At 37.4% G+C, this 15,381-nt stretch overlaps 1 protein-coding gene across 2 annotated transcripts in view; it reads right to left on the reverse strand.

Annotated features, from left to right (window-relative positions):
* Nucleotides 1–15,381, reverse strand: part of LOC111148309 (tubulin folding cofactor A) — a 78,493-nt gene that overhangs the window by 12,143 nt on the left and 50,969 nt on the right. For both annotated transcript variants that reach the window (XM_022504805.1, XM_022504806.1), the window contains exon 2: nt 8,425–8,530. In XM_022504805.1, coding sequence (XP_022360513.1) covers nt 8,425–8,530 — 106 coding nt within the window. The remainder of the gene's footprint in view (nt 1–8,424; nt 8,531–15,381) is intronic.

The raw sequence follows: 15,381 nt of genomic DNA on the forward strand, positions 1-15,381 counted from the left end.
AAAACAGAACTCTCCAAGCCTCAATAGTTCCACTGGACAATTTTATCAAATATTTAAGGAATGGAAACTAATTTCACACAAATCCTTTAAGAAAGAGAAGAGGGAACATTTTCCAATTAATTTTATGAGAGGAGCATTAACCTGATATCAGAACCAGACAAAGACAGTATAAAAAAACAAAACTGCAGACCATAAACTTAGATGCAAAAATCCTCAACAAGGTATTAATAAATTGACTCCAGCAACATACGAAAAGAATTACACACCACAATCAAGATTAAGCAGGTATAATACAAGACTGGTTCAACATTTAAAAATCAGTCCATATAATCCAACGATATTAGTAGGCAAAAGAAGAAAATTCATATGGTCTTATCAAATGAGACAGGAAAAAGCATGTAACAAAACCCCAAATACCCATTCATGACAACACTCAGCAAAGGAGGAATAAAGAACTTCCTCAACTTGAGAAACACTATTTACCAAAATGTACAGCTAATACTATACTTAATGGTAAAAGACTGAATGCTATCTCCTTAAGATTAGGAATAGGTGAGATGTCACCACTCCTATTCAAGACAGTACTGTAAGCCTTAGCCAGAACAATCAGGTAAAAAAAAGAAGACGTGCAGGTTGAAAAGAAAGAAACTATCTCTATTTACAAATGATATGCTTATCTATGTAGAAGACCAGAAGGAATCTACAAAACACTTTTAGAACTAGAGAGTTCAACAAGTCAAGGTTACAAGGTCAACACAGAAAAAACTAAATGCACTTCCAGCAAAATATGTATGTGGAAACCAAAACTAAAAACAATACCATTTACAACATTTTCAAAGAAAATGAAATACTCGGGTATAAAACTAACAAAACATGCAGGATCAGTATGTTGAAAATTACAAAATGCTGATGAAAGAAGTCAGACCTAAATAAATTGGAAAGAGTTAACATGTTCATTGACTGGACCTCACATAGTAAAGACATCAATTCTCTCCAAATTGATATACAGGTTTTTTTTTGAAGTGTGCTCCATGCCCAGTTGTGGAGCCCAACATGGGGCTTGAACTCATGACTCTGAAATCAAGACCTGAGCTGAGATCAAGATTCAGATGCTTAACCAACTGAGCCACCCAGGTGCCCCCAAACAGTTATACATTTTTTTTTTTTAAGATTTTATTCAATTATTTGACAGAGAGCGATCACAGGTAGGCAGAGAGGCAGGCAGAGAGAGAGGGAGAAGCAGGTTCCCTGCTGAGCAGAGAGCCTGATGTGGGGCTTGATCCCAGGACCCTGAGATCATGACCCGAGCTAAAGGCAGAGGCTTGACCCACTGACCTAAAGGCAGAGGCTTAACCCACTGGGCCATCCAGACACCCCCAGTTATATAGGTTTAAGCTAAAACAATAAAAAAAAGAAAAGAAAATGAGAGGACTCACTTTCACAATTAAATCTTTCTCTATAGCTACAGTAATCAATACAGTGTGGTATTGGTAAATGAATACATACAGGTTAATGGATCAAAAGGGAGAAACAAAAATTAGACCCACAAAGATGTCCAAAGGGTTTTTGACCTTTTCAACAAACATTGCTGGAGGAACTAGGCTTCTATAGGGGCAAAAAGATAAATCGATAAATTTCAAACTAAACCCCACCCCTTAAACAAAAACTAACTCAAGACTGATCAAAGCCTTAAATGTAAAACATAAAACCACAGATATTTTAGGAAAAAAAAAACAGAAAATCTTTGGGGCCGAGGATTAGGCAGAGGCCTTAGACTTGAGATCAAAAGTATAATTCACAAAAGGAAATATGAGCCATAAATGAGATGTTCTCAAAATTAAAAACTATTGCTCAGTGAAAGACAATGTTAAGAGGCAGTGACTAAGAGAAAATATTTGCAAACCACATACCCAGCAAAAGGCATTTATCTGGAATATACAAAGAACTCTCAAAACTCAGAAGTAGAGAAACAAAGAATCCCATTAAAAAGTGGGCAGAAGACGGCTCAGTCAGTATTGCATGCCAACTCTTGATCTCAGGGTTGTGATTTCAAACCCCATGTTGGGTGTAGAGATTACTTAAAAAAATAAAATCTTAGGGGTGCCTGGCTGGCTCAGTAGAAGTGTGTGGCTCTTGATTTTGGGGTCATGAGTTCAAGCCCCACTCTGGGTGTGGAGATTACTTACATAAATAAAAAACTTTTAAAAAAGGGAGCAGAAGACATGAACAGACATTTCACTGAAGAGGATATACAGACACAAATAAGCAAATGAGAAGATACTCAACATTACAGCCATTAGGAAAATCAAAATTAAAAGCACAATGAGATATCACTATACATTATCATGCAGGTGATGGCCAAATGCTAAAATAAAAAATAGCGGTAACATCAAAGGCCAGTGAGGATGTGGAGAAATCAAAACACTCACACATCACTGATGGGAATGTAAAATAATAGTCACTCTGGAAAAGAATTTGGCAGTTTCTCTTAAGACAAAAAAATGTACTAATAAAACACAGCAATTTCTTGGGATTTTATCCCAGTAAAATGAAAACTTATGTTCATGCAAAAATTGTCTATGAATGTTCACAGAAGCTTTTTTTGTAAGAGCCCCAAACCAGAAACAATCCAAATGTTCTTCAGTGGATACATCCATACCATGGAACACTACTCAGCAATAATAAGGAACAAGGATGATCCACTCAGTGACTTTGGACCTCAAGGGAATTATGCTAAGTGGAAAAGCCAACTTCAAAAGGTTACATACTGTATAATTCTTCAAAGAATATTAATTACTTAGAACTCAGGGATGGAGAAGACAGGGGCTACAAAGAGGTAGCACAAGACAGTTTTGTGTGGAAAGATTTTCCATCTTGACTGTCGTATTTACACATTCTACATGTGATAGAATTGTATATGGGACTATATACATAAACATACAAATGTATATACAGATACACACAAATGAGTATATGTGTAACTAGAGAAATATAAATAAGCTCTGTGGTGTACCAATGTCAATTTCATGGTCCGGACATTATAATTATGTAAGATATTAAAATTGTAGGAGGACTAATGAGGGGTGTATGTGACCTCCCTTAACATTTACTGCAACTTCCTGTAAATCTACAACAAAATACAAAACAAGCATAAAAACAGAGCACCACTGATAAACCTGAGACAGTAATATTTTCTTGTACCACTGGAAGTTATTTTAAATAATACTTTTATCACTGATAAAAGAAATATGGTGTTTCTTGCAGAATCAGTCTTGTGAAAGACACTTGATAAAATTCCTCTTTTAAACTGAGACTTCCTATTATTTTCCACATACTTAAGAAAAAATTTCCCCTTCATTTTTAGGAAAAAGAAATATCCAATTGTGAATGTTAACTCATGTTTCAAGTAAATCACACACAAGAAATGTATGTGCATCCTTCTCAAAAAGACAAATTTTTACAACACTGCAATTATATGTAATAACTATAAATCTTTATTGGGAAAATTGTACCAATTTGTCCTTTTAACATTACTTCTGGAAGATAAGAGATGAGTCATGCCTCAGGTGAAATAAGAGGGATATGTTTGATTATCATTGTTTATCGTTTCTGTGGCAGATTAGGTTTAAAAAAAACAAAAAACCAGAATACCTTCACTGGTTGAGGGCAAAATCCTCTGTATCTCTAACTAGGATAAGGAGAGTAGAAAAGAAGAGTGATGTCATGAGCAGAGGACTAAAATTAATTTGGGCAATATTTGAAGGTTGCAATATATTGTCTAGCCCAAAAAGAAAAGGACAGCACAGAATAACTCTTTGACTGACTGATATTTTGGCCTCTTAGGGTCTTTTACCTAGTTACTTAGTTTACAAGAACCAAAATTAGACCTAATCTAGAAAAGGCCAATTTTGACAACCAAATAGGTAAGAAGTCTGGTAGGGACTGACAGTATGAATGTGTTATTACTTTTTTAAAAAAGATGTATTTATCTATTTGAGATATGGCAATATATGGCAATAGATAAATACAAATAAATATTTGTATTTATCTATTGCCAGAGCACAGGGGAGGGGGGCACAGGGCAGGAGAGAATCCCAAGCAGACTCCCCACAGAGCTCAGAGCCCAACGCAGGGCTCAATCTCATAACTCTGGGATTACAACCCTGAGATTGTAACCTGAGCCAAAACCAAGAGCTGGACACTCAAATGACTATGACACCCAAGCACCCAAGAAATGTGTTCAAAAGATCCATTAAAGCTAGAGCAAAATGGATCCACGTGAGAAAAGAGCCACGTTAGTGAGAAGTGGTTAAGGAGGGGATTTAGCTCAGAAGAGGAGGAAATACAGGAAGACAAGTAAAGAACCCACAAAATGCAGCACTTTGCTTTCTTGATATTTTCTACGAGGAGCACAACATATATAAAGAAACTATTACCCACATTAAAGTTCCAGGCAAATAGGAATAAAGCAGTATTTTGGGCAAAATAACTCTTATTACATATAATAAAAAAACATGAATGGCTGGCCACAGTATAGCTAAGCTAGGGAAAGTTAATTGAGAAAAGCATATAGGTTGGGTTAAAGAAAAGGTCTCATGAGACAGACAAAACTGCAACTGACAACTGTATAAACTATAGGTTAACAACAGCAGTAAACAGAAATATTTATTGTTTCGTAATTAGATATGGGATAGTATTTTTGAATGTAAGTGCTAGGGTGACTAGGAATCTAAGAAATCACCTTATAAACCATAACCATGTGACAAGAGAGAATTTTAACATAGCTTAGAGTAGAAAGGATATTTTATTTATTTATTTATTTATTTATTTTTTTTGGAAAGATTTTGTTTATTTATTTGTCAGAGAGAGAGAGAGAGAGAGAGCAAGCACAGGCAGACAGAGTGGCAGGCAGAGGCAGAGGGAGAAGCAGGCTCCCTGCCGAGCAAGGAGCCCGATACTGGACTCGATCCCAGAACGCTGGGATCATGACCTGAGCCGAAGGCAGCTGCTTAACCAACTGAGCCACCCAGGCGTCCCTAGAAAGGATATTTTAAAGATTTATTTTATTTATTCGAGAGAGAGAGAGAAAAAGAGCGTGCATGTGCACAAGAGCAGGCCAAGGGACAGAGGGAAAGAATACTCAAGCAGATAGCCCTCACTGAGCATGGGGCTGGAGGTGGGGCTCAATCCCAGGACTCTTGAGATCATGACCTTCACTGAAACCAGATGTTAGATGCTTAACTGACAGAGCCACCTAAGCACCCTGGAAAGGATTTTTATTTTTTATTTATTTATTTATTTTTAAGATTTTATTTATTTATTTGACAGAGAGAGATCACAAGTAGACAGAGAGGCAGGCAGAGAGAGAGAGAGGGAGAGAGGGAAGCAGGCTCCCTGCTGAGCAGAGAGCCCGACGCGGAACTCGATCCCAGGACCCTGAGATCATGACCTGAGCCAAAGGCAGCAGCTTAACCCACTGAGCCACCCATGCGCCCCCTGGAAAGGATTTTTAAACAAAAATTTTCCCCTTTTTACATCTGCATATGTAGTCAATGATAATGTAGTTAAGTGGCTAGTACTTTTAAATAACAATGAGAACAGAAGATTCAATGAAGAGTTAATCCCTACCTATAAAATAGTGACTTTACTGAAAGATGATCAATATATAAATATTAAAATAAAACAGATTCTCTGATAATCTGTGACATTATCTGCAGAATTGTATTTAGAAAGAGAACACATTTATTCTCCATTCCGGTAACTTACAACTTTTATTCTAGTTATATGACTATTTTTTTAATACATTACTGGTGATTAAAAGAACAGGGCAAAGAAAAAAATAACTGAAGTCAGGAGTTACATATCTGGAAAAATAAGCCTGACGGAGAAGGACCTGGAAGAAATAAAGTCAAATACTGTGTCATACTATTTCTTACTACAGAGGACATAAAAGTGAGAGAGGGGCAAGAGTGATATAAATATTCATACAAGTACCTATTTAAAAAAGCATTTAACCATCATTATTTTAAGAATCAAAAAACTGTACTCCATATGTAAATCCTTATGAAGAGCAGTTAGTCCACAGTGGTTAATATATCAGCAAACATACTGTATCTATAAATCTGTTTACAAATCCTTCCTCAATTTAGGAAAATCTTAAACACAAATGTCCTCTGCTATACCACATCTAGTGGAAGCAGGCTCTTCTAGAAGCTCAAAATTAAGGTTTTCTTCCTGGATGTTTCAGATGACACTATGTCGTTTTTGAAACACAGAGAGCAAATGCCTACAGAAAAATCCATTTTAAATTATTAACATTGTTGAATGAAGTGTGGGTTGAGTATTCACTATTATTTGTAACGTAATTTATATGATTAAAACCACTGTTGAGTTCACCAAGTCCTGATTTAAAGAAGTCGTCTTGAGATATAGTCTGTATAAGCCTTTTTCTAAGTGTTATCTGGATTTTATTCTACATGCATTGTACACTGGATGTTAAGTAAAAAAGTAAATGTTCTGACATACCATTTTAGACATCAATCTGGCTGTCGTGGTGGGAGGGAAAGGAGGTTTCAAGAGACAGAGGTGTGCTGACTAGGAGGCTTTTGCGGATAGTATAGGCAGAAGATGAGAGTGGACTGGATTAGCGGCAATGGTAGAAAGGAAAGAAAAGGAGGAAATAAGAAATAGGACTTGTGGATATTAGATGTGGTTATTAGGAAAGAGAGAGAAGCACCAAGAAGAGATCCACTAAATTTTTGGTTTTAGGTATCTCAGTGACTGGAGATACCATTTACTGAAGATGGGTAACAAGAGAAGGAACAGATTTTTGTTTTAGGAAGGTGGGTTAACTTGAGGGAAGACCATGATTTTTATTTTGGACACCCAAGAGAATATGCCAAACAGGTGATTAGTTGAATATATATACGTCTGGAATGGTCAAGCCCAGAGATATAGATTGGGGGATACTGGCACTAGAATGAACACCAAGTAAGTAGGGACTCTAGTTTTTTTGTTTGTTTTGTTCTTTTTAATGTCAGGCCTAAAAGAATGCCTAGAACAGTATTTGGCAAGTAGCAGGGGATTCAATAAATATCTGTTGAGTGAATAAATGAGTGAACATAAAAATGAAGTTTTATGATGGTACGAACTTAAGACCTAGAGGTTGCAGAAAGAACTCTTAAAGGTTAACACACACACACACACACACACACACACACACACATGGGGTAGGGGGGACAATGAGCACACGGGGAGGGGGAGGGGGAGGGAGAGTTTCAGCAAAGGAGACTGAGGAATGGTAGCAAAACAGAAGGAAAACTAGGAGGCTATTATTCTAGCAAAGATATTAATATTAAAAAAATGCTTCAAGGAGAGTGGTTACTTGTGTCAAATGCTGTTGAAGTTATGTAAGATGAGGACAAAAATGTGAAAATAATGTCACTGACGGTTTTAACAAGGGTTAGGGAACATAATCCATTCTAACAGGAAAGAAGGTAGCACAGGTACAGATGCAGATAGGTTGAAAGATTTTGTGGTAGGAAAAGGCAAAGCTCCCAATTGCTTCTATTTTCTGAAGGAATTATGAACAAGTGTCAGCCAAGAGTGACTATTCAATAAATGCTCTGATGGGAATAAATAAGATGTTATGGGAGAACAGAGGAGGGATATTCATCTCACTGTTGAGGCAGAAGGTACGGGATGTTTAAAAGATAAAGAGAAATTTATAAAGAAAGGGTAGGTAGGAGAAGCAGGAAGAGCATCTCATACACATGTAATATGTCAGAGGCAAAGGAAAGAGCATGTGCAGGCAACAAAAAGTCTGGACCTAAGAGGTCCAGGGAGGGAACAGCAAGAGATAAGGTTGGATAAGCAGGTATCAAAAAGGAGACTGAAATTTGTTATGAGGATAATTAGAAGAAGCCACTGAAAGTATAATATATATACTTATTTTGGTGGTCTCATCAGTTTGGGGAAAGTATTTGTAAATTTAATATACAAGCACATTTAACATAAGATTAGGCCATTTACATATTAAGTATTTTTGAGTTTATTTTTTGTAGTAATCTCTACGAACTATGTGGGGCTAAAACTCAGAACCCTGAGATCAAAATCTCATATTCTTCTGACTAAGCCAGACAGGTGCCCTCATTTTTCATATTTAATACTTAAAATGGAGAGGCAGGATAGCTTAATGGATAAGAGTACAAATTTTAGACCCAGAACTCCTGCATTCAAACCCTAGCTATACTGCTTGGTGGTTATGTGACTTAGGCAAACTATGTAACCTGTGTTTCCATATTTTTAAATTGATGTTTTAATAGTAAAGAAGAAAATAACAGCACCTTCTCACAGGGCTGTTAATGTATTAGTTAACATGGTATTCTGTAAATGTTAGCTATTATTATTAAAGATACAATTTACCTGCTTTTTAATGGCATAATTTTCACCATCTTCAGCTTTCATTTTTTCAATTTTTTCTTCTTGCTGTTTTGCTTCTTTTTCATACATCATTTTTTCTTTGACCAATCTATAAATAAACCAAAAATGGTTCCAAGAATTAACTTTCTCTCTAGCAAAAAGAACATGGGAAACAAAGAAAATGTAAATATAAAACATACTTAAGATACCAAAGTATGTGTGCTGGCTGGGGAGGAGGAGAGGAGGAAAGAAAAATAGCCATAGATATAAGTCTGATCCTCAGGTCCTTAAGTCCTCTACCTGTCTAAATCAAGTGCAATCTTCAAAGCATAAAATTCTTAAATTTTTAATTAAAAACATGTTCCGCGATAATATTTGTATTTACAATGTAAAAACACTCAAAATTATTATGTACTAACATCTCTCTTGCCTTTTAATTAGTATGTGTTTTCCAAACTTTTATACATGTATTTGGAACATAAGGGGAAAAAGCTCAGCTCACTGGAAAAAAAAAAATCAGTATATTGCATGCCAAATCCAAAACAAGGAAGGATAACATTATTTTCTTTTTTTTTTTTTTTAAAGATTTTATTTATTTATTTGACAGAGAGATCACAAGCAGGCAGAGAGGCAGGCAGAGAGAGAGGAAGGGAAGCAGGCTCTCCGCTGTGCAGAGAGCCAGATGCGGGGCTCAATCCCAGGACCCTGGGATCATGACCTGAGCCCAAGGCAGTGGCTTAACCCACTGAGCCACCCAGGCGCCCCAGGATAACATTATTTTCAAAAGCAAAACTGTTTAACAAGTATTTACTATTCAATTAATTTTATGCCTGACCTTCCTCGTGTGAGGGACTGGGGTACATCATTTAGACATCATTCTCCTAGGGACAAACAGTGGAAACAAGTATTTATTTACTAAAACAAGAAAAGGTATTGATAAAGACCAGAGAGATTTTCAACAATAAACTGGAAGAGAGAAATACAAAGTTCTACTGATTATTCCTCATATAACCAAAGTGCAATCGATCATAATAACTCAATCCCCTCTAATCCTGGTTTATCAAAGTTTTAATATAAAATAAAAATGTAATTCAAGAAAACACTAACACTCTGAGATAAACAGTATCTAAAAAGCAGAATAAAAAGCTTTCAGAGTCCATATGTATTAAAAGAAGCTTTCTCCATCTGGCTCACTTACTAATTTCTAGAACTGTGTTGCTGAGCTAGAATTTAAAAATCATTATTAGAGAATGGTTTTTTTTTTTTTTTAAATTTTTATTTATTTGACAGAGAGATCACAAGTAGGCAAAGAGGCAGGCAGAGAGAGAGAGAGGAGGAGGAGGAAGCAGGCTCTCTGCCGAGCAGAGAGCCCGATGCGGGACTCGATCCCAGGACCCTGAGATCATGACCTGAGCCGAAAGCAGAGGCTTAACCCACTGAGCCACCCAGGCACCCTAGAGAATGGCTTTTGTCTAATCATTTACAATGAAGATTTTTAAGTTTATTTCAAACATTAAAAAAAAAAAAAAGACTTTATTTATTTTAGATAGAGAAAGAGTGTGTGCATGCCAAGGGAGGAACAAAGGGGGAAAGAATCTCAAGTACCACTCAGGGCAATGAATATAAACAAATAACAGAGGATACTCAAGAAACAATAAGGGAAATAACAGTACTTGGGAAAGTACTATTTCTGGTTATCTGAGGAGAAGAGCCCTAATGATCTGGGGTACAGAGGTCAGCTGAGAGTTAAATTTTACTTCGAGCTTTTACATTTGAATTTATTCTTCATTTGACTTTTAAAACATTCCTATAGCTAAATATTAATACAAAAAACCCCAATAGCCAAGTAGTGAATTATGATTACAGCCCTTCACCAATTCACTAACACATATAAAATGATAATAGTCAGTGTTATTCACTGGCCTCATTACGAGGTCTGACAATGAATACCACCTCTATGATGATGGTCATCATCCTCATATGCTTCTCCATTGTAATGGTGCCATCTTTCCTGATTTGGATCAAAGTCTACCAGTCTTTTCAATTTTGAATAATTTTAAAGTTCACTAGTTATTCCTTTAGCAATATTTTCTAAATTTTCTGGAATAAAGCAAAATTCAATTAGAAAGACAACAAAAATGTATCTAATAGTTGTAATTCTCTAAACATTGCTCTCTTTCCAAGTTTTGTAAATGCTATTAGTTAAAATAACATGTACAAAAATAAGTCATAATTTATTATATTTTAAAGACATAATTAACTGAAAAAAAATTTTTTTTAAAGATTTTACTTATTTATTTGACAGAGAGATCACAAGTAGGCAGAGAAGCAGGCAGCGGGGTGGGGGAAGCAGGCTCTCTGCTGAGCAGAGATCCTGATGCGGGGCTTGATCCCAGGACCCCAGGATCATGACCTGAGCCAAAGGCAGAGGCTTGACCCACTGAGCCACCCAGGAGCCCCTGAAAATATTTTCTATTAGTGTTTCAAACCCACACCCACAGAGAAACAGCAATTTCAAAATCTGGTCACTTTCAGTACTTAGACAAATACATGAGAGGAAATTACAAAAATCAGAGCAACAGAAAAGGATAGACATAAGAAGGACAAAGGAGAAACTTTAAGAAATGACAATCATTAGGGAAGTGATAAATAACTTTTAACTATATAAGTATGGCATTAACGTAATTTTTAAATATGTAGTCTGATGTTTTCCAAACTACTCCTTGGTATCCAAGTGGTCAAATAAGCTTAAAAAAAAAACACCACTTGTTGGGGTGCCTGGGTGGCTCAGTGGGTTAAAGCCTCTGCCTTCGGCTCAGGTCATGATCTCAGGGTCCTGGGATCAAGCCCCACATTGGGTTCTCTGCTCAGTGGGGAGCCTGCTTCCTCCTCTCTCTCTGTGCCTGCCTCTCTGCTTACTTGTGATCTCTGTCAAATAAATAAATAAAATCTTTAAAAAAAAAAAAAAAACACCACTTGCTAGGGCACCTGGGTGGCTCAGTCAGTTAAGTTTCTGACTCTTGATTTTGGCTTAGGTCTTGATCTCAGGGTTGTGAGACTGACCTCTGCGTGGGGCTCTGTGCTGGCAAGGAGCCTGCTTAAGGTTCTCTCTCTCCTTCTCTCTCTGCCCCTCCCCACCAAAACCAAACAAAAACCCCAAAGAATATGTATTCTTATATTAGGATTATTCAAAGCAGCATTATGCGTAAGAGGCCAAATGTGAAAACAACTTAAAAGTCCATGAAATGGTGGACAAAGAAAATATGATATACCCATACAATAGAGTAATATTAAGCAATAAAAAGAAATGAAGTACTGACTAATGCTACAACATGGATGAAAACATCCTGCTAAGTGAAAGAAGCCAGAGAGGAAGAGTCCAAAATGGCAGAACAGTAGGAGACCCTGGTTTCATCTGGTGCAGGAATCATTCTGAACACCCATGAACTCAACCAGAGATCTAAGAAAATAATAGCTGCAACTCTACAAATAGAAAAGCAACCACTTTCTCTATGGTAGAAAGTACGGAAAAGTGAGAATGAGGCAGTATATGAGAAGATAAACTGCAGGGGGAGGGAGCCTAGGTAAGCCAGCTACTGGAAATCACAACTTTTAGAAGTCTGCTCCAGTGAGGAACATCCCTGCCTGAAAGGTGCTCAGGTGGCAAAGCGGGCAGAATCTAGGTGGGGCAGTGTGGTCTCAGGATCCGCAGGGTCACAGAAAGACCAGGGGTGCCTGAGTGTGACAGAGATCCCAGGCACTGGAGCAGGGAAGCTGGCTGCAATCAACAAGCCTAGAAGCGGGCTCTCAGGTCTAGGGTGCCATAAACTGTGCACCCCGGGACGGGCAGGGGACTACTCTCTGAGAAGGGACCCAGCAAGTGGCAGTGAGACCCCCCTTCCTACCTTGCCGGAGGAGAGCCACAAGTGTGTACTACAGGAGCCTTCAGAGTTTGGGGACTCAAAATGGGGTCCCAGGCCTGAAATACAAACATGCAGTAGCAGGCTGGGAGAGCACAGACAGCAGAGACCAGGCAGACAGGAGTGACTGACTGTTTTTCCCTAAGGGCACACTGAGGAGTGGGGCCCCAGGCTCTTGGCTCCAGGGCTGGAGACTGGGAGGCCATCATTTTCATTCTCATTCTTGAAAGTGGTGTGGAAAGCCTTCAGGGAACAAAAGCCACATATAGCAATCCAGCAGCTCACTTAGCCTGGCCCCCTGGCAAGAGCAGTGCAATTCCTCCTGGAGCAAAGACACTTGAGAATCAATGCAACAGACCTCTCCTCCAGAAGATCAGCAAGAACATCCAACCAAGACCAAGCTGACCAAGCAATGAGAATTACAAAACTCCAGTGCTGGGGAGTATAGCATCTAAAATTCAATGTTTTCTCCCCCACGATTCTTTAGCCTCTCAATTACCCGCCCCCCCTTTACAACCAATTTCTTGTTTTATCAACTTTAAAAAAGCCTTTTTAAATTTTCATTTTTATAGTTACATTCCATTCTTTCATTGTATTTAATTTTGTTATTGTGAATATATGCTTTCTTTCTTTATAATTTCGGGATGCAGTTTCTTCTAACAGACCAAAATATATCCAGAATCTAGTGTATGGCTCTGTTCTTTTCACCTACCTGATCATATACATTCATCTTCTTTTTTCTTTGTCTTTTGTTTTTTTTTTTGTTATCTTAAAGCCTTTTTAAATTTTCATCTTTACAGATACATTCTATCCTTTCAATGTATTTAATTTTATTTTTGTATATACATAAGTTTTCTTTCTTTACAATTTTATGACATAGTTTCTTTTAACAAACCAGCCCAAATATACTTAGGATATCATGTATTGCTCTGTTCTGTTAACCTGTGTATACTCCTTTTCTTTTTTCTCCTCTTGTCTTTTAATTTTCATTTTTACAGTTACATTCTATCATTTCATTGTATTTAATTTTATTTTCCTCATATGTAAGTTTTTCTTTCTTTACAATTTTGGGATCTAGTTTTCTAACAGACCAAAACACACACAGGATCCAGTGTATTGCTCTGTTCCATCCCTGTCTGATTATATTCTGATTTGTGTGTGTGTGTGTGTGTGTGTGTGTGTGTGTGTGTGTTTAACATAGAAGACATTAGAGAATCCCCTTCTGGAGAAATAAAAGAACTAAAATCTAACTAAGTCGAATGCAGTAAAAATGAAGGCTCTAACTGCTAGGATAAATGAGGCAGAAGGGAGATTTAGTGATACAGAAGATCAAACAATAGAGAATAAAGAAGCTGATAATAAGAGAGATAAACCCCTACTGGATCAGGAGGAGAGAACGTGGGAGGTAAGTGATACCATAAAGCAAATCAATATTTGAATAATTGGGATCCCAGAAGAAGAGGAAAGAGAGAGGCGGGGGCAGATGGTATACTGCAGCAAATTACAGCAGAGAACTTCCCCACTCTGGGAAGAAAACAGGCATCAAAATCTAGGAGGCATGGAGAGCCCCCTCAAAATCAATAAAAATAGGTCAACACCCCGACATATAATAGTGAAACTTAAAAATCTCAGAGACAAAGAGAAAATCCTGAAAGCAGCTGAGACAAGAGTTCTGAAACCTAAAAGGATTGTTCTTAATGTTAAGAAACATTAGATTGGCAGCAGACCTATCCACAGAGACCTGGAAGGCCAGAAAGGACTGGCATGGTAACTCTGGGTGCTAAATGAGAAAAATATGCAGCCAAGAATATTTTATCCAGCCAGGATGTCATTCAAAAGAAAAGGAGTGATAAAAGGCTTCCAGGACAAACAGAAACTAAAAGAAGTTGTGATCACCAAACCAGCCATACAAGAACCATTAAAAGGGATCCTTTAAGCAAAAGAGAACCCAAAGTAACACAGACCAGAAAGGAACAGAGACAATGTGCAGAAACACTGACTTTAGAGGCAATACAATGGCACTATCTTTCAATAGTTATTTTGAATGTAAATGGGCTAAATGCCCCAATCAAAAGACACAGGGTAACAGACTGGACAAAAAAGCAACACCCAGACCCATCAATATGGATTATTTCCCTTCATCCTTGTTCAACATCTGCAAATCAATCAATGTGATACACTACATAAATAAAAGGACAAGAACCATATGATCCTCTCAACAGATGCAGAAAAGGTACTGATAAAGTACAGCATTCTTTCTTGATTAACACTCTTCGCAGTGTAGGGAGAGAAAGAACATACCTCAGTATCATAAAAGCCTTATACGAAAAGCCAACAGTGAATATCATTCTCAATAGGGAAAAACTGAGAACTTTTCCCCTAAGGTCAGGAACATGAAAGGGATGTCCACTATCACCACCACTGTTCAACGTAGTACTAGAAGTTCTAGCCTCAGCACTCAGAGAAAAAAAAAAAAAAAAAAGGCATCCAAATCAGCAAAGAAGTCAAACTCTCACTCTTTGCAGATGACATGATACTCTATGTGGAAAACTCAAAAAACTGCACCCCAAAATTGCTAGAACTCATACAGGAATTCAGCAAAGTGGCAGGGAAACAAAGGCAAAAATAAACTATTGGGACTTCAACAAGATAAAAAGCTTTTGCACAACAAAGGAAACAGTCAACAAAACCAAAAGACAACAGACAGAATGGGAGAAGATATTTGCAAATGATATATCAGATGAAGGGCTAGTATTCAAATATAAAGAACTTATCAAACTCAACACCCCAAAAACAATCCAGTCATGAAATGGGAAGATGACATGAACAGATATTTCTCCAAAGAAGACATATAAATGGCCAAGAGACATATGAAAAAATGCACCATATCACTTGGCATCAGGGAAATCCAAATCAAAACCACAATGTGATACCACTTCACACCAGTCAGAATGGCTAAAATTCGCAGTTCAGGAAATGACATGTTGACAAGGATGCAGAGAAAGGTGAACCCTCCTACACTGTTGGTGGGAATGCAAGC

This window comes from Enhydra lutris, unplaced genomic scaffold (genome assembly GCF_002288905.1).
Source record: "Enhydra lutris kenyoni isolate GAN:26980312 unplaced genomic scaffold, ASM228890v2 scaffoldscaffold19, whole genome shotgun sequence".
NCBI classification, from domain to species: Eukaryota; Metazoa; Chordata; class Mammalia; order Carnivora; family Mustelidae; genus Enhydra; species Enhydra lutris.